This window comes from Kogia breviceps, chromosome 10, assembly GCF_026419965.1.
Source record: "Kogia breviceps isolate mKogBre1 chromosome 10, mKogBre1 haplotype 1, whole genome shotgun sequence".
Taxonomy (NCBI): Eukaryota; Metazoa; Chordata; class Mammalia; order Artiodactyla; family Physeteridae; genus Kogia; species Kogia breviceps.
In genome coordinates this window covers 91426538-91448983 of record NC_081319.1, presented here as the reverse complement: position 1 = coordinate 91448983, position 22446 = coordinate 91426538, and the positions used below count along the sequence as shown (strand labels likewise).

At 37.8% G+C, this 22446-nt stretch overlaps 1 protein-coding gene across 25 annotated transcripts in view; it reads left to right on the top strand.

The window, feature by feature from the left end:
- Nucleotides 1–22446, top strand: part of CDKAL1 (CDK5 regulatory subunit associated protein 1 like 1) — a 657591-nt gene that overhangs the window by 185319 nt on the left and 449826 nt on the right. For all 25 annotated transcript variants that reach the window (XM_059077869.2, XM_067006689.1, XM_059077873.2 and 22 more), the window contains one exon: nucleotides 3437–3485. In XM_059077869.2, coding sequence (XP_058933852.1) covers nucleotides 3437–3485 — 49 coding nt within the window. The remainder of the gene's footprint in view (nucleotides 1–3436; nucleotides 3486–22446) is intronic.

Sequence of the window (22446 nt, the reverse complement as noted above, 5' to 3'; positions counted from 1 at the left end):
CAGGTTTCTTATCAGGTATATGATTTGCAAAAATTTTCTCCCATTTTCTATGTGGTCTTGTTATTTTCCTAGTAGTGTCCTTTGATGTACCAAGAGGTTTTAATTTTGATGATGTTCAGTTTGCCGTTTTTATCACTCATTCTTTTGATGTAATAGTAAGAAACTATTGTCTAATACAAGATTCATCTAGATATATGGCTTTGTTTTCTTCTAAGAATTTTATAGTTTTAGCTTACCCGCAACGTTTTAACCTTTTAACTCCTCCCTCCACATGTTATTCTGACTTTTCTCCAGGGAATATGCTTCTTATTCGGTCCATGTGCTACAAGATTGGGTGCAATACTCCCTTTAAACTGTGATGTCTCCAACTGCATAGGAAAGCATTTTTGTTTTGGTTCCATTATTGAATTATTTTATATTGTACTTCTTTTATTCTGTCTTTTCCTCAACTAATATGTTGGTCATTCACCTACATTAACTGGGAAATTTGATCAACTCTTCCTTCCTTATCCTACCTGTATTTCTAATATCATGGGCAATCTGAGTATCCATATGGAATGTTTCACCAACGCTCTAACCTTACTTCCTTACTTCTCAACTCCAGTGGTTATCACCTTTATCAAACTCTTTCAGCAAATTTTTCTCATGACTAGATCTTGGACCTTGCTGTTCTTCAAAAATACTAAATACCTATATCTGTACTGTTATAACCTCCTATTCTCTTTTCTCCTTTATCTCTCTCCATCCTCGCTCCTCTTTCCCACCCTCCCTTTCCTTTCTTCCTTCAACCCCCAGCCACTTTATTTCTCCTTTCTGGTTCTGCTTCTTTATCTGTCTGACCTATACTTAAAGTTTCATGTTATCCAGCATAGTTTCCTTTTTTCCGTATCCTTCACATCTGTCCTGTAAATCTCTGTGCTATGCCTTTTGAACCTTCCTGGCACTTGTTAGATGTTTAACAAATGATGAGTGAATGAATGAATGAATGAATGATGGAATGAACAAACCTTGGGTCAATCCATTTGACTGTTTCGTTCCTACATAAGATCTGCTGGGCACTGAGGAAAATGACAGCTATACATGGAGTCATTGTTAAAAGTTCATGGTATCTAATTTCAACTGGTATCTCAATACCGTAGCAATTTTTATGTGTTTCTAGTCTTCTCTCTCTTTTTTTTTTTTTTTACCAGGTATTAAACTTTTAACAGGTATTTTAAACATCCACTCTGTTCTTATTTAACAGTATGCTTTCTCACTCATAGCAGATGAACTTGTTTCTTATTTCACTGAGAAAATTGAGGCCAACAGATGGGAATCTTGTTTAATATCCTCTTTGACTTCTACAAGAGTAATAGCATCTGTTTTCAGGCTTCCCTCCTAACCCCTTGTCTCAGAAGATGACTTGGTCCCTCTCCCATTCTGGCTTGTGTCTCTACTACCTGTGTTTTGGATCTTACCCTCTCTACTTCCTGAAGGACCTAGCTCCATCAATTATTTCTTCTATCTTCAATTCCTTTTTATCTATGGCCTTTCTCTCCTCAGCATGTAAACTTTAAAAAAGAAAGGAAAGAAGGAAAGAAAGAATTAAATATACTAACACATGTATACTCAATTTTTTTTTTTTTTTAGCTATCAAGAGTCCTCTTTCTCTTTTTTCTACCCAGCTTTTTGTAAGAGTTGTCTGTATGAGCTGTCACCATTTTCTTATTTATGATTCATTACTACTGAACTGGGTTCATTGACCCCCTTATTGTTAAACCAGGTATACCCATTTTAGTCTTTATGTTACTTGTTATCTCTGAAGCATTTGACACTGTTGGCTACTTCTTCCTCTTTGAACTCTCTGTTATCCTGGGTTTGATCACATTCTATAAGGAAGCCATGTGGATTCTCTTAATAAAACCAGAACTTAATGGTTCCATTGGTTCTAGGTGGACACATCCATCTCCAGTTAGGTAGGTTTGTTTAGGACTGAAGATCTAACTTTCTCTGAGATTTACTTTGCCTTTGACAATTTCTCGATAATTATTGTTACTACTACCATCATGCTGGGCTGAGTGGTCACATGCAGACCTGGATTCAAGTGTGTTCTCTCAAGTCTTCCCTTATCTCCTGTAAGGCACTGAGGCCAAAAGAATATTTCAAAGAGATGTGACATTGCATTTTAAATAAAGTGTTTTTAAAAGGTTCTTCTTGTCTCAGTTGAGTTCATTGCAACATCATTGTATAATAATGAACGATTAGGAGTGACAAAAATGCTCATCATAGGGGAATTCATCACTACTGAACTGTATGAATGCATTATGTTATATCCATATGTGAGAGAGTAGGCAGCTAGTAAAATGAATGAAGTAGACCTAGATGTATTGATGATGTATAGAAAAAAAAATCAAGCGGAGGTCTGTTATTTTATCTATCATCTGTCTATCTCGTAATTTGTTACAGAAGAAAACGCTACAGAACAGAATTATGTGTAAATGTTTAACACTTGGTATCTACTCATCAAACCGTTATGAGTGATTTCATCTGAGGAGTGGAAATGGAGGGTATTAATGAGTTACTTTATTTCCTTTTTATATTTCTATTTTGTGATAAAACAATAAAGATTTTGAGGATTTTAAATGTAGAAGAAATATCAACTTATGACCTTTTCTTACCTGTCTTGCTCTCCTTTCTCTAGCTTCTTGGGCTACAATCTCTGCTTTTTTCATTTTCCTTCCAAACTGTAGCCACTCTAACTGAATCCCCCATAGTGGGCTTCTCCTATCTGAATCCTGTTTATCCCTCAAGAGTCATCTCTGGTTCCCTGAGAAGCATTGCTGGATTACTCAGACGTGTTTTATTATCTTTCCTTTGTGTTCCCATGGTACCCTGGGAAATCTTCCTTAGTCACTTGTGTCTAGGGCAGGAGCTGTTATTTGATTTTGTATTCCACGGATCTGAGTGGGGTACCTAGCACATGGTAGAAAGAAACCCCTTCATTAAAAGGGGTTTCAGTGTTAAAATAATAAAGCATAAAATTTGGAGTAGATCTTCTTAATACCAGCATGTGTCCTTTGGTGTAGGTTGTCATATTATGCTATTTTCCTTGACGCTCTGTGTGAAGATACATGTTTTAATTAAACTGCAATTTATAGCTCAGTATGTGTTGAGTTTATGTTGATAGGCTATCCTAATAGAACTCCAGGCAGTTTATTTAAACGTAATATGATTTCTTCAATTGTAATTGGAGGACAGGAGAGTGATAATTTCATACTTCATTGTAACACAAAACAATATGGAGTATTTCTTATAATATCTCCAAATGCATTAATTAAAGAAAACTTGCATTTGTGTGCTTCAAAATGTTTTATGTTGACTCAAGCAGAAGGATAAACAAAAATTGCTGTTTCTTCTGCATGTAAATTGCTTGTCTAACAGTTTGTTTTCTTTTTAGGTTCAACAGATAGATCGTGTGGTAGAAGTTGTGGAGGAAACAATTAAAGGTAATTGTTGAAAGTCAGATAAGCACATGTATGTATTACATGAACTGTAATATAAAATACTACTTAGTTAACATTGTTAAGCATTTTTATGAAAGTTATTGTTGGACAAAAATCATAAGATTTTGTCCTTGACTGCTTTGTGCTTTGACCAATCCAATATAGGAGGCATGCATTTGGTTGGCTTATAAATGTCAGGTATAGTCTTTTTAAAGAATCTTACTTTTATTTTAGTGCAAAATAGATTTAATTTGAACCTCAGATCAGGAAGACGGAATTTAATTTTAAAATAAGGAAACAGCTTTATTTTCAGTTTTATTGAGATATAATTGACATTATTTGCTTGTTTTTATATCACATAATTAGTTGTTATCCCTTCTGAAAGTACTTTAAAACTAGTATTCAATTTTGATTCCTCTTCTATGTGTAATTTTTATAGTTACAGAAAATAGAATTATGCTTTGATTGTTTTATTAGCCAGTGTTCTTTGAAACAGATTCTTATTGAAGCCACTGAGGAATAAACCATTCTTAATTCTGTGGATTAATTTGTAAATATAGTCTACTTTTCTTCTCTTAATTAGTACAAATGAAAACTGATAATATGATATTAAAATATTAAATTAAGTGAATTGAGGTTCTCACTTAAAATTTTTACCATTTTTTTAAATAAATGGGAGTTTGTGTTTTAAAAAACAACAGTCTACTTCCATCAAATTGAGATTTTTAACCACATACTTTTCCTGCTGGCTTGTATTTGCTACCTTCCACATGCTGTTATTCATTAATTTTGAGTCTTTAATTTATTAGGTGACCACAGAATATGAGAACTTTAGACTATACCTTAGTCTTCCTTGAAATCCTGAAATAAAATGTCACGATTAAAAATTTGTAGCAGTGATAACTTTGAATATTTTTTTTCAAACTATACCTCAGCCCCATCTTGTAAGGTCTAGGAGTATCATTACTAGCGTTTATTGTGCACTTACAGTGTGACAGGCACTATGCTAAGCATGGAGTAAGTCATTTAATTTTACAACAGTACCGTGAAGTACACTGGGTACCTCTGTTTTCCTCATTTTTTAGAAGAGGAAGTTGCGACATAGGGGCACACAGGTAGTAAGTGGCATAGTTGGAATCTGAATCTAGGCAGTCTGGTTCCGATGCCTGTGCTCTTAAATTTGACACTACGTTCATGCTATACCATGATTGCTGTGCTCTCTCCCAGTTGAGAGTCACTGCCTTAACGGTTGTTCAGTTGAGCTTCTTAAAGCAGTGCTTCAGGATGCTTGAGGGTATTGTTACTTGAGTACCAGGCATATACTAACCACTCAATATTTTTAAAGAACTGAATGACAATAAAGATCATACAGGAGAAAATCTAGGTGACCATAGGTATGGCGATTACTTTTTAGATGTAACACCAAGGCCTGATCTGTGAAAGAAATAATTGATGAGCTGGACCTCATTAAAATGAAAAACCTCTGCTATGCAAAAGACAGTATCAAGAGAATGGGAAGACACGTCACAGGCTGGAAGAAAATATTGGCGAAAGACATACCTGATGAGGAACTGTAATCTAAAATACACAAAGAACTCTCAAAACCCAACAACGGGAAAATAAGCAACCTGATTAAAAAATGGGCCAATGACCTTATCAGAAACCTCACCAAAGAAGATACACAGATGGAAAATAGGCATATGAAAAGATGCTCCACACCATATGTCATCAGGGATGACACCAACCAGCCTGTTGCCTCCAAGAGTTAACTCATTAATACAAATTCAGATTTGCTTGAAAGGGGCTTATTATGAATAACAAAAGATGCTCCTCTCACCCTATCACTCAGGAAATCATAAGAGTCTTAGGAGATCTGTACCAAGAACTGGGGATGGTGGCCAAATATGTATTTCTTATATCACAATATCACAGAAGGCCTGTCACCTCCAGGTTGGGTTAATTAGGGATAGCATCTCACTGAAGAGTTTTGCTCAGGTGGGTTTATTGGAGAGACTGTAGTTGGGTTCAATTGTGATAGTCTACAGCAAGAGATGAGTTGAAGATGAAGTTGCTGTGGGCGTTCACTGGCAGGTTGGTTTGAGGGTGGGAAGATTGATGAATTAAGTCTTAGTAATTCAACAGGAGAATTTCAGAGGTGGGAGAAATAATTTTGTTAGATGCCCTTAGTTTGCAGATGAGGAAGCTGATCCAGGAAGGGGTTAAGAGACTCATCTGAGATCTTCTTGTTAATGGACAGCTGGGCCTGTCACTGAAACTTCCATTCTTCACTTTCTATTTCTACTGCCAAGACTTACAAGACAGCACAAGTTAGTGAAATAATGTGGTCCTTGTAACAGTTAACTGCTTGTTGGTTGTTTTTCAGTAAGTTACTTTTCTGAGACTCAGTTTTCTCAGTTTAAAATGGAGAGGATGAAATGGATAAGACTTTTGAGATACCTGGGATACGCTAGGGGAAAATTCATGTTAATGTTTATTTCTTACTACCCCCTTAGTACTTAGGGTGCAGGAATAATCTAACTGACCTTCGATTGCAGTGATGCTCCTTTCAATCAGACTGTATATATGGCTGTCATTTTCTGGGAATATCTCACTCTCCTGTATGTATACCTTCAGTGGTTGCCTGTTACCTACCAAATTAACTTGTGACTTCTACCTCATTCTACCATTTCTACTTTTTCTTCCATTAATTCCATACGTACACCTTTTGCTCCAGTCAGCTGTACTGTTCGATATGTCTTGTTGTATATTATTTGCAGTTTGCTTCACATTCATCTTAGGATCTTGCACAGAAGTGGAGAAGTTCTGTTTCCCTCCAGATCCATTCCCCACCCTTCCCCACCTTGATGTGTGTCCATGGAGGCAGACCAGTGTGGACTGCATCAGTGGGATCCTTGCTACCTGGCATCTAGTTGGATTTCTCCAGTTAGAGGTTGGGGGTGTGACTAGAGTGTGAAATGGAAGGATTCGTTCCCCTCTCTCACTCCCTTCCTCCCTGCCCATCCTAACCTGAAGGTCACAGCTCTTGTCAGGTGGCCCTCTCTATTCATCTGTTTCTACGGGTTCTTGTAACTCTTCCTTTCCTTTGCTTTTTCAGGCCCAGGGGTGAAAACACACCCCATTGTTGCTAGCCTGAGAGTATTGCATTGTCTCTTGTTGCTTTTCCTAACCTTGCCAAGCTTTAGTAAATAGTCCCTTTATTAAAATCTCTTCAGTTACGCAGTGTGCCATCTGCTTTGCTGGGACCCTGATTGATAAATGCTCCATGGAGAAGAAGACTGCCCAGGAGGGCCAGATGGAATACAGCCTGACTAGAGGATTCTGCTCTAACGGTCTTGTTTCCACATTTGCTTCCTGTTGGGCTGTCTTCATATGTCTTCCTTGAAGGGGGTTTGGACACACAACCTCTGCCACAGACTGTTTGCATTCTTCTTGTGGTATACTGAGTAGTATTTTTTAAAAAGGTATTAATAAGATACATTGGTGATAAAAACATTTAAATCTATTGTAATTACAAGAAAACCAAACAAAGCATATTCCCTTTGTATCTGTCTTGGTTGGAGCAAACTGGTGAATTTAAGATATGCTGAATGAGTTCTCACTGTTTAACACTACTGGCCTGAAAATTCCATCCATTTACAGCATTTGTTTTAGGAGACACCATATTATAACGACTGTAGGATTTTCTTTTGTATCATCTTGATAGTTGAACAAGATATGTAACTAAAGCTAAGGGAATAAGTACAATATTTAAAGGATTTACATTTTTTTAACATCTTTATTGGAGTATAATTGCTTTACAATGGTGTGTTAGTTTCTGCTTTATAACAAAGTGAATCAGTTATACATATGTCCCCATATCTCTTCCCTCTTGCATCTCCCTCCCTATCCCACCCCTCTAGGTGGTCACAAAACACTGAGCTGATCTCCCTGTGCTATGCGGCTGCTTCCCACTAGCTATTTTACGTTTCGTAGTGTATACATGTCCATGCCACTCTCTCACTTTGTCCCAGCTTACCCTTCCCGCTCCCTGTATCCTCAAGTCCATTCTCTGGTAGGTCTGCGTCTTTATTCCCATCTTGCCCCTAGGTTCTTCATGACCATTTTTTTGGTTGGTTTTTTTAGATTCCATATATATGTCTTAGCATAAGGTATTTGTTTTTCTCTTTCTGACTTACTTCACTCTGTATGACAGACTCTAGGTCCATCCACCTCACTACAAATAACTCAATTTAGTTTCTCTTTATGGCTGAGTAATATTCCATTGTATATATGTGCCACAGCTTTATCCATTCACCTGTCGATGGACACTTAGGTTGCTTCCATGTCCTGGCTATTGTAAAGGGTGCTGCAATGAACATTGTGGTACATGATTCTTTTGAATTATGGTTTTCTCAGGGTATATGCCCAGTAGTGGGATTGCTGTGTTTTATGGTAGTTCTCCATACTGTTCTCCATAGTGACTGTATCAATTTACATTCCCACCAACAGTGCAAGAGGGTTTCCCTTTCTCCACACCCTCTCCAGCATTTATTGTTTCTAGATTTTTTGATGATGGCCATTCTGAGTGGTGTGAGGTGATACCTCACTGTAGTTTTGATTTGCATTTCTCTAATGATTAGTGATGTCGAAATATGCTTTGAATGGGTACTCTTACGCATCATCTCACTATGTGTAATCTCTTATGTAGTTACTATAGTCTGAATATGGTAGAAAAAGTTTTGCATTGGCTTTACATGTTGGGAACACTTCCCAGTCTCACTGGTATAATTAGATAGGTGATAACTTCTGCCTTCTAATAACTAAAGGAGCCAGAAATTTATTGCTGTTATTTAGCGTTTTTTTTTTTTTTTCTCATGAGCCTGTTTGTTTTAAGTTTATGTTCTGTGTTAATATGTGGTTACAGGTTGGTAAACATTGCATTTTGCCACCTTCTTAGATGTGTCAGTTCATGTCCCTTTCAGTCTTCTTTCCCTTCTCTCTCCTCCTTTGTTTCCCTCAAATAACCAGTCCTCTAACTTTACTTATTTATCCTCTGTATTTCTTATATGTTCTAGAATGAACTTATTTTTATTCACTGTATCTCTTTTACGTAGCATTTTTTCAAATCATAATAGTTTTACAAGTAAGACCAGGCAAATGTCTTTATGTCCCAAACAGGAAAGTTCTACCATAAGTTGATTTTTCACATCACTTTATTTTATAATAGCTAGTTTGGAATAATGGCTGGAAAGGACTGTTTATTGGAGAAACCAGCATGTCTTGTCTGTGTTTCTCTAACTTTATAACTTCATTAGTTAAATTATCAGTCCTGTTTCTAGCCACAGAAATACTAAGCAGTCCCAGAATTATTTTTGTGCTCCAAAATAGCCAATAGATGCTCTCAAAAGAGTCTTCTTTAGGGCTTCCCTGGTGGCGCAGTGGTTGAGAGTCCGCCTGCTGGTGCAGGGGACACGGGTTCGTGCCTCGGTCCGGGAAGATCCCACTTGCCGCGGAGCGGCAGGGCCCGTGAGCCATGGCCGCTGAGCCTGTGCGTCCGGAGCCTGTGCTCCGCAACGGGAGAGGCCACAACAGTGAGAGGCCCGCATACCACACACACAAAAAAAGAGTCTTCTTTAAACATTGGAAGTAGTCATGTTTATTTTATTTTTTTAAATAAAAGTAGTCAAGTAACTTTAATTTGTCAAATATATTTCTGCCATTAAAACTTTTAAAACTCAAATAAATGCATAAATGTGTCCCCTAGGTGAATTCTGCTATGCTGGCTTCAGACTTGTTTTATATGTTTTGGTTTGTCTTAAAGTTAATTACACTGCTTTTATGTGTTCATCACTTATATTTTCCTTTTGTTCAAAGATGCATTTTCGTATGGTTTGCAACCACCTTTTATTAATAATGGACTTTATTGATATGAAGACTTGGGTATTTCATTAACTTTGACTTCTTCATTCCAGAGTGGAAGTGGGGAGGGTGCATAGTGTTGAATAGTTTTTTAGGTTGATGATGGTGTTAGAGTTTGCCCGTAACACTGTTACAATGGTTCACTGGATTTGATTGTTCAAAACAAGGAAAGGAAATTACCTTAAGTTTGAACTTCCCAGGCTTCCCATGACCCAGCCCTTGTGTTAGTGGTCCCACTGATCTGTCTGGTAAAGTAGCCCCATCCTTCCTTGTTTAAATATTAACAGGGACTTGCCTGCTGTGAAAATTGTGCTTACATGTTAACTCTTTGCAAAGCTTGATTCTGCCTTGGCAGATGGCATGAAGGTGAGACTGCAAGTATTGTTGAATTCTCTAAAAATGCATTACTGTAGTCTAGACTTTCGTGAGAACTGTTCATGTTAAAACAGTTTATTTTGAACATTAATCATGTCTGTGTATTAATAATTTTCACTGCAGGTATTTGGTATTCTCAGATATAAGAATTTCTGAGTCCCACAGTTCTATTTTCTATTTATTCTAATAGGATTTATTTAGTAAACAATGACAAGCAGATCAATTAATCCTGTTTTGAGGCTCTCATAGAAAACATCAAAATTAATATAATAAAAAAACTTTAATGTGCTTAAGTTCTTCCTTTATTGTAACTGCCTTTGTAGAGAATTGGCATGTAGTACACTGCTTTTATACTCTGCATGCATATATGTGGTTTATTGCATGTCTGGAGAAGCTTTAGTCTTCATTTAAAGAATCTACTATTTTTGTTTCGTAAAATATAATGAGAATAGTTGGGATAATAAACTTAGGGAAAATAATCCTAGCAGCTTTATTACGTTTTTTAAATAGAGGGTGAAATTGTAGGTTGATTGTGGTGTTTTCTGTTGCAGTTTGACTGTTCTTTAACACAATAGTAAATTGTATTGTACTGGTAATTCTTCGTTGGTACTTTATAGCTGGGTTCTGTAAAAACAGAAATACAAAGCGGAAACCAGGTCATGTTAGAGGTGCAGTATCTAAAACTCCTGTAGCAAAATATACATAAAAATTATGACATTTTTGAAAATTTTATTAAAAAACAAATATTGATATATTATTGCCAGTAAAATCATATAACACAAACAAGTGAAAAAACTGGCAACATAGAGTAATTTGATGGCTCAGATGTAAGTAGACAGAAATTTAAATCTGATTTTCTCTTTTTCTTGAAAATTTTGTGCATTAGAAGAATTTATTTAATGAGACTAGTTGTAGGGAGTCTTTTATTAGGTGATACCATTGACCTTTCCTTAGAAAACCTAATATTGTTAGCACTTGGTATAGAGAAATAATGCTCAGTTGATAATAAAGTTTTGTATCTAATGTTTGGAGGTGCACATCTTTTAAAAGTTCATTCCATAACACTCTACAAAGCACACAGCATATGTGTAGCAGTTACTTCTGAGACTGAGAGAATAAACACTAATTTCACTTACTTATTAGTTTGGGGGTGGGGGGACTCATTTGCAGAATCTCCAGTTAAGATATCAACTATGGATGGATTTTTAAGGAGAAGTTTATCAGTACTACTGTTTTATAACAAGGCATAGATTTTACTGAATAATAAAGAAATAGTAACTGAAATGTCTTTGTGAAAGATGGTTTCTAACACATTAAATCTTTCGTGTAACTCCGAAAATTCAAGTGCCCCATTTCGTTAAGCTGCCCTGAAGTCCGGTGCTGTGATGGGCTAGAATCATGGATTGAGGATGTGAAGGGTTATGTTGAATTACTTGGTCTGCCGCTAAGAGCGGCAGTGGGTTGTGTTTAACAACCCACGCAACCTCATCGTCCTCAGTTTCCTGGGCTGTAAATTGTATGAAGTGGAAGGTCCCTTCAGCTCTGACATTCTAGGAGTGTTGGAGTCTGCAATATAAAACTGAGTTTCAGAGCCTGTCATTAGAGTGAGACATTGACATTTTGGACAGTGATCTCTAGCAAACTCTAGCAAAAGTTATTATAATGTGACTAGCTTTTTCTTGCATCCTAATCTCCACATGCCGGAGTTTACTTTTTCTTTCCCCATACCTTCTTACTTACAAAATGAATTTGAAGGCGTTTGTGGCAGACATACCATGCATTTTTCTTTCGTATGTCTCTCTGTTCTCCAGTGGAGAGGGTCTTGAGTAAAGCACAGTTCCCTGACTCCTTTGCCTTTACTCTATTCTGTGGTAATGCCATCCTAGGTGGTGATAAGTGGTGTACTTCCCAGTGTTGCTTACGAGTTTTGTGCTTCTCTAAAGCAACTTTCATTTCTACCCTGGGGCATATTTATTTTGGGGACTTTGAGACAGGCAGTTTTCATCTTGGTGACTGGGATTGCTGGGGGGAAAAAAGTAATTTGAGAGGATTTAATGCAAGGTGTGAACATCACCTGCAGCCGTGATTCTCAAGGGTGTTTGCTTGGAGAGGGACCCTTAGCCAGAGTGGGAAGATGGCAGGGTGGCTTTACCTGAACCTGGGGAAGCTGGGGGGCTTGGAGACTCTGCCATGTGGCCCTTCACCTAGATTCACTTGCCATGTGAGCCACTGTCACAGTGGTAAGCATCCTATCACTCCGATGTTCTGGGGTGGGGAAACAGCCATAGCTCTCTGGCACCTATGCTTAGACTTACCCAGGGTCAGGTGCAGTTCCTGGTACCCTACTTATGCCTTCTTTCTCTTCCCTCTATTCAAGAAATTGTATCGGAATGCAGTGAGTGATTTGAGAGGGATGACCTTGAATCTACTTTGATTTATATATTTAAAATATTAAAAAAGTCGTTCGCAAACCTGATTATCATTATCAATGCAATTATTTGTGACCTATTTCCTAGTTCTCCAGAGGTTTAAAAATAAATGGGATCTGACTTTATTTTACAGTGATTGAAAGTTTTAAAAATCTCCTTGCCTTCTTACTTTTGAGAAACGTCATTAGCATTATAGGTCTTGATAAGATTACAGTTGCATTAATTCTAGTAGCAACTGTAATTACCTTCTGTCTGGCTCTTTGTAGCTGACCCTTTCGTATACATACATTAATTCATTTGTACTCCACAGGAACCCTGGCATTACTGATTATATAGGGAGGCAGCAGTGTACTATAATTTGAAATCTACTCCTCTAATCTCAAGTTCTTTAGGTTCTATTAAGCTGCTTACCTTGAATGGAGGGAAGTGAGAAAGTGAGACCCATTTATTGTTATCTCCATCCCTCCTGCCTACTGACTAATGTCACGGCTCAACCATTTCTAGTTCCCTTTCATATTCTCACTTACACGTTTTGTTCCTTCATGTTTCTTGTTTCCTCTTTGATTTTTTTTTCCCCTTTCCTCCTTCTCAGTTTTACTTGTCGTTTTATTTTGTGCCAACGTAAAAACTTTTTTTATAAGGAGTTAATAAAGATTTGCTATATATTTTTAAAAAAATTCTGAAAAGAATATTTTAGTCTTACCTTGCTGTAAGGGTGCCTAATTTAGGAAATGAGTGAGTAAACGTATTCCTTAACTGTAAGCAACCAATAAAGAAGCTAATCAAACCAGTAAAAACCTAAAGAGATTCTACAGAGAGAATTCTCTTGGGTGTGTTTTTTCTTTTGTTTTGTTTTTGTTTTTTGCGGTACACGGGCCTCTCACTGTTGTGGCCTCTCCCGTTGCGGAGCACAGGCTCCGGACGCGCAGGCCTAGCGGCCATGGCTCACGGGCCCAGCCGCTCGGCGGCATGTGGGATCCTCCCGGACCGGAGCATGAACCTGTGTCCCTTGCATTGGCAGGTGGACTCTCAACCACTGTGCCACCAGGGAAACCCTTGGGTGTGTTTTTTAAAGGTAATTTTGGAAGGTTTTAAGGTAAAACACAGTTTATACTGTTATTACTGTCAAATGATTAAGTCAAGAAAATCCTTCCATGTTTTTTAAGGATATGGCCTATGTTCTAAATTCTAGTTTTGTCTTTAGGCCAGATGAGTATTGAAGCTGTAATCAGAAGGATTTTGATGTAGATAACTTTCCAGTGTTGTGTCCAGATGTACTGGGAAATCTATGTAGTTGAGTATGTAACTTGTATCTGGCCTGCTCTGCCTCCCACACTACAGTGTCATTTCTCCTTGAAGCCCTTCCTGCTCTTTCTTTGGGGGGAGTTGACCAGTCTCTCCTGGTGATCTACTGTCCTTAAAAACACTGATCAGACCACGTCTGACATTGCATTCCAGTTATTTGTGTACAAGTTGTTTCCCTCAAGACCGTAAGTCCCTTTGGGGCAGAAGTCATTGTGATGACTCAGGACAGAATAGGTTTTTTGGGGGGGAGGGGGTTGGGTTTGGGGAGTCTTTATGTTGTATCTAAATATTGATAAACTAGTATTTCAAACCTTCATTTTTTACTCATCTGTAGCATTTTGGAACTTTTGTGTCGGTTATGCATAGGCATTAGTGTATTGTGTTGTGATATAAAATGTACATCCTCTTTGTTTTTCGTTCATTTCTACACTTATTTCACTGTCCTCATTTCTCCAGAAGGGCAGTGGTAATGCCAGTCACAAGGGGTGGAGGGCTAAGATTGTGAATGTAAAGCTAACAAATAAGTGCCCGATGCCCCTCCCCTGACTTCCTCCCTTTAGGTTGCCTTCATACTGCCCCCCAGCACTCCTCGGTGACATTTTATAATGATTTTTGAAGAGTAGCAGGAGGAGCTTGACGTTTTCATTCACGATTGGATGTGGGGATTTGAGCTAAATGCAGCTTACAGGTTCCTTATTCTTGTGTCGTGTTCTCTCTTTTTTTGTAGGAGCTTGAATGTCATCTGTTATTAGGTCTGTTATCTCTGCTTTCATCACCTGGTGCAGTAATTTGGGGAGTATGGGTTTGAGCATGAGCAGTGACTAAGTTCTTGCGTCGCTGCCATGGACACTTCACCTCCCGAAACGGAAGCACTGAGCGGCTTTATTGCCACAGACATTAAAGCTGGGGAGGGGGAGGGGAAGCTGGGATGAAGTGAGAGAGCGGCGTGGACGTATACACACTACCAAATGTAAAATAGACAGCTAGTGGGAAGCAGCCGCATAGCACAGGGAGATCAGCTCCGTGCTTTGTGACCACCTAGAGGGGTGGGATAGGGAGGGTGGGAGTGAGGGAGATGCAAGAGGGAAGAGTTATGGGGACATATGTATAACTGATTCACTTTGTTATAAAGCAGAAACGAACACACCATTGTAAAGCAATTATACTCCAATAAAGATGTTAGAAAAAAACACCCCAAAACATGAAAGCCTTGGAGCTTCTGAAATTTAGAATTCAGGAGATCTATGGTGACCTAAATGGGAAGGAAATCCAAAAAAGGGGATATATGTATACGTATAGCTGATTCACTTCACTGTATGGTAAAAACGAACGCAGCATTGTAAAGCAACTATACTTCAATACAAATTTAAAATATAAAAAAGTAAATAAATAGAGTGTGAGGTAAAAAAGAAAAGAAATATATAGGTTTCAGAGGAGCTTACTGTAGCAAGACAGCCAACCACCTGAGGTTTTTTTTTTTTTTTTTTGCGATATGCAGGCCTCTCACTGTTGTGGCCTCTCCCGTTGCGGAGCACAGGCTCCGGACGCGCAGGCTCAGTGGCCATGGCTCACGGGCCCGGCCGCTCCGCGGCATGTGGGATCCTCCTGGACCGGGGCACGAACCCGCGTCCCCTGCATCGGCAGGCGGACTCTCAACCACTGCGCCACCAGGGAGGCCCCCACCTGAGTTCTTTTAAGGGTCAGTACTGAGGTGGAGTTACTGATGTGCGACTGCTTTGTCTTTTGAATATTTTGATGTACATTTGATTTAGATTTTGAAAAATAAGTTGGCACCGTATAAATCTCCTCCCACTGTCGTAAAAGGTATATCTGCTTGCAAAAGATGTAATTAAATCATAAAATTAAATGCTTCTGGTAGTTTGCCTCCAGAAGGTATCTCCATTACTATAAGGAGACATCTTGCTTATGTGGATTATTTATTTTATGTATTCTTTGTCCAGTATGATGACTTGAAAATAGTTGTCATTAGTTGTACCAACAATGCTGTACGAATGGAAGAAAAAGTTGCCTTTGAATTTTCCATTCCAACATGTTTTCATCTTACATCTTCCACAGTTCTGGATCATACATAAATTTCACGTCATTATAATTATAGTGTAGATAATTTTCTGTGCAAGAAGAGTTTTGGTATTAAATAACCCTCAAACTTTTAGGGGATTTAAACTTTGTATTCTTTCCTTATCTTAGCTTCCTCTACAACCCAGAACTCTGGAAATGCACGCTGGTAACATCAAGACCTTAGTAGGCTCTCCTTGCTTATACTTTGATTCACGCTTTGAATTCTGTCTTTTTGGACAGTTGAGTCTTACCATTCTTCTCTTATTTTAATGTCTTTTTCTAGTTGTCATTGTTCTAGTTAACATTTAAATTCTTCATAATTGCTGAAATCTTAGTAGCTAAAATTGGCGCTTGAATTGTAATGATCTTGTGTTTTGAGTCAATTCTAGCATTTCCGGTAAAATTTTCCGACCCAGACTAGCTGCTTCTTTCACTTAACCCAACGTCTTTGTTTTACTTTGCTTTATTCTTTTAAAATGAAAATATTTCAAGAGAGTTACTTAAGCGTGACTATTAGAGAATGCTTGCTTTCTTGGGAGGAGCCTACATATGAGGAATGACATTGAATGGAGTAGAGACAAACTGTGGCTAAATTTTTGTTTTTCTGTGTAATTAAGTAGTTAAAAAGCCTTTGGAGGCTATGCCGAGTAACAGCTCCAAGCATTTTGTAGAAAAACAGTAAACTGAGCTTTCCTTTCGAATATTCTTAAACAATATTCAAATTGATGGGTCTCTATGAAGTGAGAATTGATGTCTGTAGTGCATTTACTCTTTTGTTGTTGTTGTTTTTGTTCGGATATCTACCAGTCTTCTCTTACCCTCTGCCCCAGCATTGGGTTGGGTTTGCTTTTATTAGGAAGCTTTCCAGCAGGGTGACCCAGAGCTTAGGGTTCAGATAGGTCTTCAGAAGGTTAATAGGACTGAATTTGTGTGAAGTGAGAGCAGTTAGTAAGAGATGAAAAAAACTTGGCATGAGGCCTCTCTGGTGGTAGTGGAGGTGGGTGGTAACATATTAAGGAAACAGTGAATGACCTTTAAAATTCGGTGAGAAGAATGAAGTATTGAAGGAAAGTCTGGCTGTTCATAGAGCCTTTAGAAGAAAAAGAAATTAAAGGGAAAAGAAATAAACAATTGGAGTCCAAATTGCCAGATTACCGGTGCTTCTGTAATGTGTAATGATATTCTAAGGCTAACTTGTACAAATGACTTTAGCTTTGAGAACCAGAGGGGGAACGATTGGTTTGTATGTACAAACATAATTTAATTAATGAATACGTATTTTGTAGGTAGTCCTATTTCTATCAGTGTGTGTGTGTGCGTGTGCATGCGTGTTTACATATATGCTTATATTACAGGGGTTGGTACTTTTCTGCTTTTGAATGACCATTATAATTGGCTTCCTGACATGTTGACAGACTGGGCTTTCTAGTATGTATAGGTGGGATATTCTTCCTCAGCTCTAATAGTGTTCGTTGACGTTAGCACTGTGGGATTTGGGAAGGCTTATTTGCTCATGAAGATCCATAAATAACACTGAATATTGATTCAACGAGTATAGTCATTACTGTACAAAATATGCCTTTTCTCGTATAGGTTTTTCAGTGTTATGAATTCACAGGTGTGCATATAAGAGTGAATTATATAAAACAAACTAGCTTTTGGTTCAATACTTTGTAATATATAATAATTTTAGCTAAAAAAATAGTAACATTCTTTACTGGATTAGATCAAATGTAAAAACGAGCACAGAATCAGGGTTCTGTGGCTGATTTATAAATAACTGCTGAAAGCCTCAGGCTTAAAATTAAATTTGGTTTAACAGGACTGAATTTTATGTGACACTTGTAAGTAACAACTTAGAGAGATGTTTATTAAAGATGGTTAATAAGCCCACTGAGACATATTTGACCATTATTTAGAGGAGATGAAATGTGAATTTACATTGAAAATGGGAAAGATAAAATCTCGGAAATAGAACATTTGAGTATGTCCCATTCTACATATAAGGCAATCTTCTTTTTTCATCCTTGGATTAAAATCGCATATTTCTGTTTTAATAACTTACATCTTTATCCCTGTCTCCTCAGTGGTCTCATGTTATTATCAGTTTATCTGGTCACACTGAGCATTATTGTTCCCATCTGTTCCTATTAATACTTCCTCCTTTAGTTTCTTATTATGTGTGGTGGAAATGATGTAAAAACCAATATTTTCACTCTCCTTTTCTTTCAAACTCTGTTGTCCTGATTTCTTTTTCTTGCTCTCCTTCTCTTCAGTGTAGCCACAAAGGTTGGTGAAATTCGCAATAGTCACAAAATAAATTGGTTCTCATTGAGCAGTGTTCTTTTTCCTTCACAGTGCTAGGCATCAGTAGCTAATCAGAAGGGATTGTATAGAGAAGCAGCGTGCGAGTGTCTAATGGTGGTCCTTACGGCTTGGTCCCTTCATAAGTATAGCATGTTCATTTTCAGTATAAATTTGCTCCAAAAGCTTCCTTTTTACCTTTCACATTTTTATTCCTTCAGCATGTTTCCCTGTTCCTGAGTCCTTGTTTCCTTTCCTTTCCGTCCCACAGATACACCTTCTTTAAGACATCTCCTTCAGTTTTATTATTTATTCGGTCAAATTTCAGTTTGTTTTAGTGGGTAATAATATTGATAACTGCACATATAATGGGTAATGATTTGTTGTATATATTTTTATTCTGTGGTCTGTAGATTTAAGGAGTTACTTTGAAATAGCAATTCTGTTTGCAAAAGGATTTTTTTAAAAGATGGTATAACGAGTATAAAAGTTCTATTCTGCTAGTCTGTTTTTTAAAAAAATAATCACTATGTGGTTGAATTTCCTTTCTTTCATCTTTGACCAGATATAATGAGGGACTTTTGTGTTATTTCCTACTTTGTTTTTAGTGTGGTATATTTTTCAATTAAAAAAAAAAAAAAACAGACTATTGCTAGGTCTGCCACTCTTTAATGAATCATTGGATTGGAAAATAACTCATTATATCATCAGGCAGGATCTGTTCCTTTATTTGCATGTAGATAGTTGGAGATGAATAATTTATCAAATGTTATTAGTATAGGCTCATATTGCTGACGTCTCAGCAGGATATAATGAAATTTGTCTCAGGCTAGTATGAAAATAGCATGCCTTTGCATAGTCATTATTGAACTTTTGGCATCTCTCAGAGAACTATTATGTTATCATGCCAATCTTGCTCACCTCTTCATTAACTGGACTTGTGATTGAAGAGTTCAGCTTATCTTGAAAATCTGTGAAATCTGGTATGCCAAATGCTTGCTTGAGTCTAACTATGTTTCTCCATCAGAGCAAGAATTTTCAGAATGAGTGAAGTACTTAATGTTTCTTATTAAAAGCGATTAGTACAAAAAAGGCCATGACTGATGGTTTTATTACTTCTGGTCCTGAAAAGCTGTCTGTACAGGAGATGTTTAAGCAGTATATCTTTCTGAAATGAGGGGTGATGAAACATACATATAATTGCTTAGAATCTTATATCTGTACTAATTACGTATTTGAAGTTATTTTAAATAATTGCGTTTAAAAAGTGGACTTTGATTAGCTTGTGGCACAACTGCGTGAGAAGGTCAACAAATCTCCCCACAAGCAACAACAAAGCTGGACAAATAGTCAAAAACAAGCCATTCTGGCATTCTGGAAATTGACTAAAAGCAGTCAGCAAACTGAGAAGTGTTTATTTGTGCAAACAACTGAGCTTTGGGTAAGAACAGTGTGAGTCTGTGGTGTTTGTGCCTCGTGCTACTGCTGTTTTCCTTCCTCAGCTTCACGGGCAAGATTGTGCACCCGGGGCAGGGCAGGCTGTAAAATCCAGCATCTTCACTGCTGCTCCCAAGAAGGCTCAGTTGACTCAGAGGACTGTTAGGGAAAGTGAAGATGGTTATGGCACGTGACGGGGGGCGGGGGGGTAGGGGATGGGGTGTCTCTGGCTCTACACACCTGAAGTTGTAGGCCTGTTTGGCAGAAGTGGTAGACAGACAGACTAGCCACGGATTCCGCAGAGACTTCGGGGAGGTGAGACAGAGAGAGGATGCTTGCTGAGTCTTTGCAAACTGTAAGTTGATTGGAGGCTGTGCACATGCACAACAGGGACAAGAGTGGGCCCAGGCTGCCTGCACGTATCTGTCGGCTGGAGCTTGTATGCACATCGTGAGAAGGTGCGAGAGGACCCAGCAAAGCCCAGGAGAAAGCAAAAGGTGGGGCAGACTTGAAAATGGCCCTAAGTGTGAGTGCTCTCGGCTCATACACAGATCAGTCAACACATTGTTAGGAATCTTACTGGTTCAAGGTGTTTGAGCATATGCATGACGAGCCCTTGACTTAGCTTTGCTTTGCAGATACAGAATTGACTGCTGGGAAGTTACGCTTTGGGGGGAAGAAAGCCAAAAAAGCTTAAGAAAGGAGGTTAATGACCATTCATTGTGGAGACATAAACTTCATAGACTACCCTTTGGGGGATAAATATGAATTGAGAGTTGCTACAATATATTACCTAAAATTTCTAGTATTTAACAAAATGTTATGATACGTACAAAGAAACCAAGGTATAACCGCATTCAAGCGGGAAAAAAGCAGTCAGTATCGATTGTCGTTGAGTGGCCAGAAATGTTGGATTTAGCAGACAAAGACTTGAAAGAACGAAGTGAAATGATGTTAAAAGCATTTAAGAAAAGGATGATGACAGTGACTTGAATACAGAATCACAAAATGATAGAAATTATAAAAGAGAACCAATAGGAAATCTGGAGTTTCAAAGTACAGTAGCTGAAATGAAAACATTCATTAGAGGGGCTCAACTGCAGATTTGAGATGGCAGAAGAAAAATATCTGTGGATAGACCAAGAGAAATGATCTGATTTGGTTAGAAGAACAGAGGAAAAATGAAAAGGGCCTCAGAGACCATTGGGACAACATCTGACACACTAACAGATGTGTCATGGGAATCACAAAAGAAAAGGATACAGTAAAAAACAGCAACATCAACAACAGTAGTTTTAAACAGTACTGGATGAAAACTTCCCAAATTTGATGAAAACCATTACTTTCGGATCCAAAAAGCTAAATGAATTCCATGTAGGGAAGTCCCAGATATCCACACCTATACACATCGTAGTCATTGTAGAGAGGGAAGATCTTGACAGCATAAAAGAGAAATGACATACTGTGAACCAGAGAACAAGATTAAGAGTCGACTTCTCACCAGAAGCACTAGAGGTCCTAGACAGTGGAGTGATATATTCAGTGCTCAGAGAACGAAACTGTCAACTAAGAATTCTATTGATATATCCAGCAAAAGTATCCTTCGCAAATGAAGCAAAATAAAGACATTTCCAAATAAAAAAATTTGTTGCTAGCAGACTTGATTTACAAGAAATACTGAAGACAATTTTTCAGGCAGAAAGTGGTACCAAATGGAAATAACCAGGAGGAAATGAAGAGTGCCAGAAGTGGTAATTATGTGGGTAAATATATAGTACTTTATAAATATATATTTTTCACATTTTTCTTTAAAAAACTTATAATTGTATAAAACAATTGTAGCACTATATTTTAGGATTTATACAACTATATATGTTAATATGTGTGATGGCAGTGGCATAGAGGAGGAAGAAGGAAAAGATGATTCTGTGATGATCGAATATCCATGTACAAAAATAAACTTAGACCTTTATTATACACAAAAAGTAACACAGTGTATCCTAGACCTAATTATAAGAGTGAAAATGATAAAACTTGTGGAAGAAAATGTAGGAGAAATCTTTGTGCTCTTGGGCTAGGCAAAGAGTTCTTAGATATGACACGCAAAGCATGAGCTGTAAAATAAAATATAGGTAAGTTGAACTTCATTATATTCAAAAAACTTTAATTTTCAAAAGATGCCATTATGAAAGTGAAACTATAAGCCACAGACTGAGAGAAAATATTTAGAAATTATATATCTCATAAAGGTCATATAACCAGAATAGGTAAAGAATTCTTATAATTCAATAATAAGACAAATGCTATAACTAAAATATTGACAAAATACTGGAGTAGACATTTATATTAGTGAAGGTTCTCCAGAGAAAGAGAACCAGTAGGGGTGTGTGTGTGTGTGTGTGTGTGTGTGTGTGTGTGTGTGTGTGTGTAATGAGATGTATTATAAGGTATTGGCTCCCACCATTAAGGAGGCTGAAAATTCCCAATGTCTGTAGTCAGCAAGGTGAAGCCTCTAGGGAGTTGATGTGTAGTTCCAGTCCAAGTCCAAAGGTCTGAGAATCAGGACAGTTGATGGTGTAAGTTAACAGCTGGCAACTGGGCAGGTACAAGACCCAAGAAGAGCTGATATTTCAGTCTTGAGTCTGAAGGCTGGAAAAGACCAGTCACTCAGCTCAGTAGTCAGACAGGAGGAGTTAGTTCCCTCTTACTCAGCCTTTTTGTTCTATTCAGGTCTTTGATTAATTGGATAATGCCCACCAGTATTAGGGAGAGCAGTGTGCTTTACTTAGTCTACTGATTCAAATGTCAGTCTCATCCAGAAGCACCCTCACAGACGTACCCAAAATAATGTTTGGCTAAATGTAAGGGCACCCTGTGGCCCAGGCAAGTTGATGCGTAAAAATTAACCATGACAACATTTTACCAAATGGGAATGTGATTGGCTAATCACACGGAAAGGTGCTCAATATCGTTAGTCATTATGGAATGCATATTATTCATTCAAAGCACAGTAATATACCACTACATGCCCACTAGAATAGCTGTTGTCAGAAGTTACAATATGAGTGAGGTCTTGGTGATGTGGAGAAACTCAAACCCTCATACATTGCTGGTGG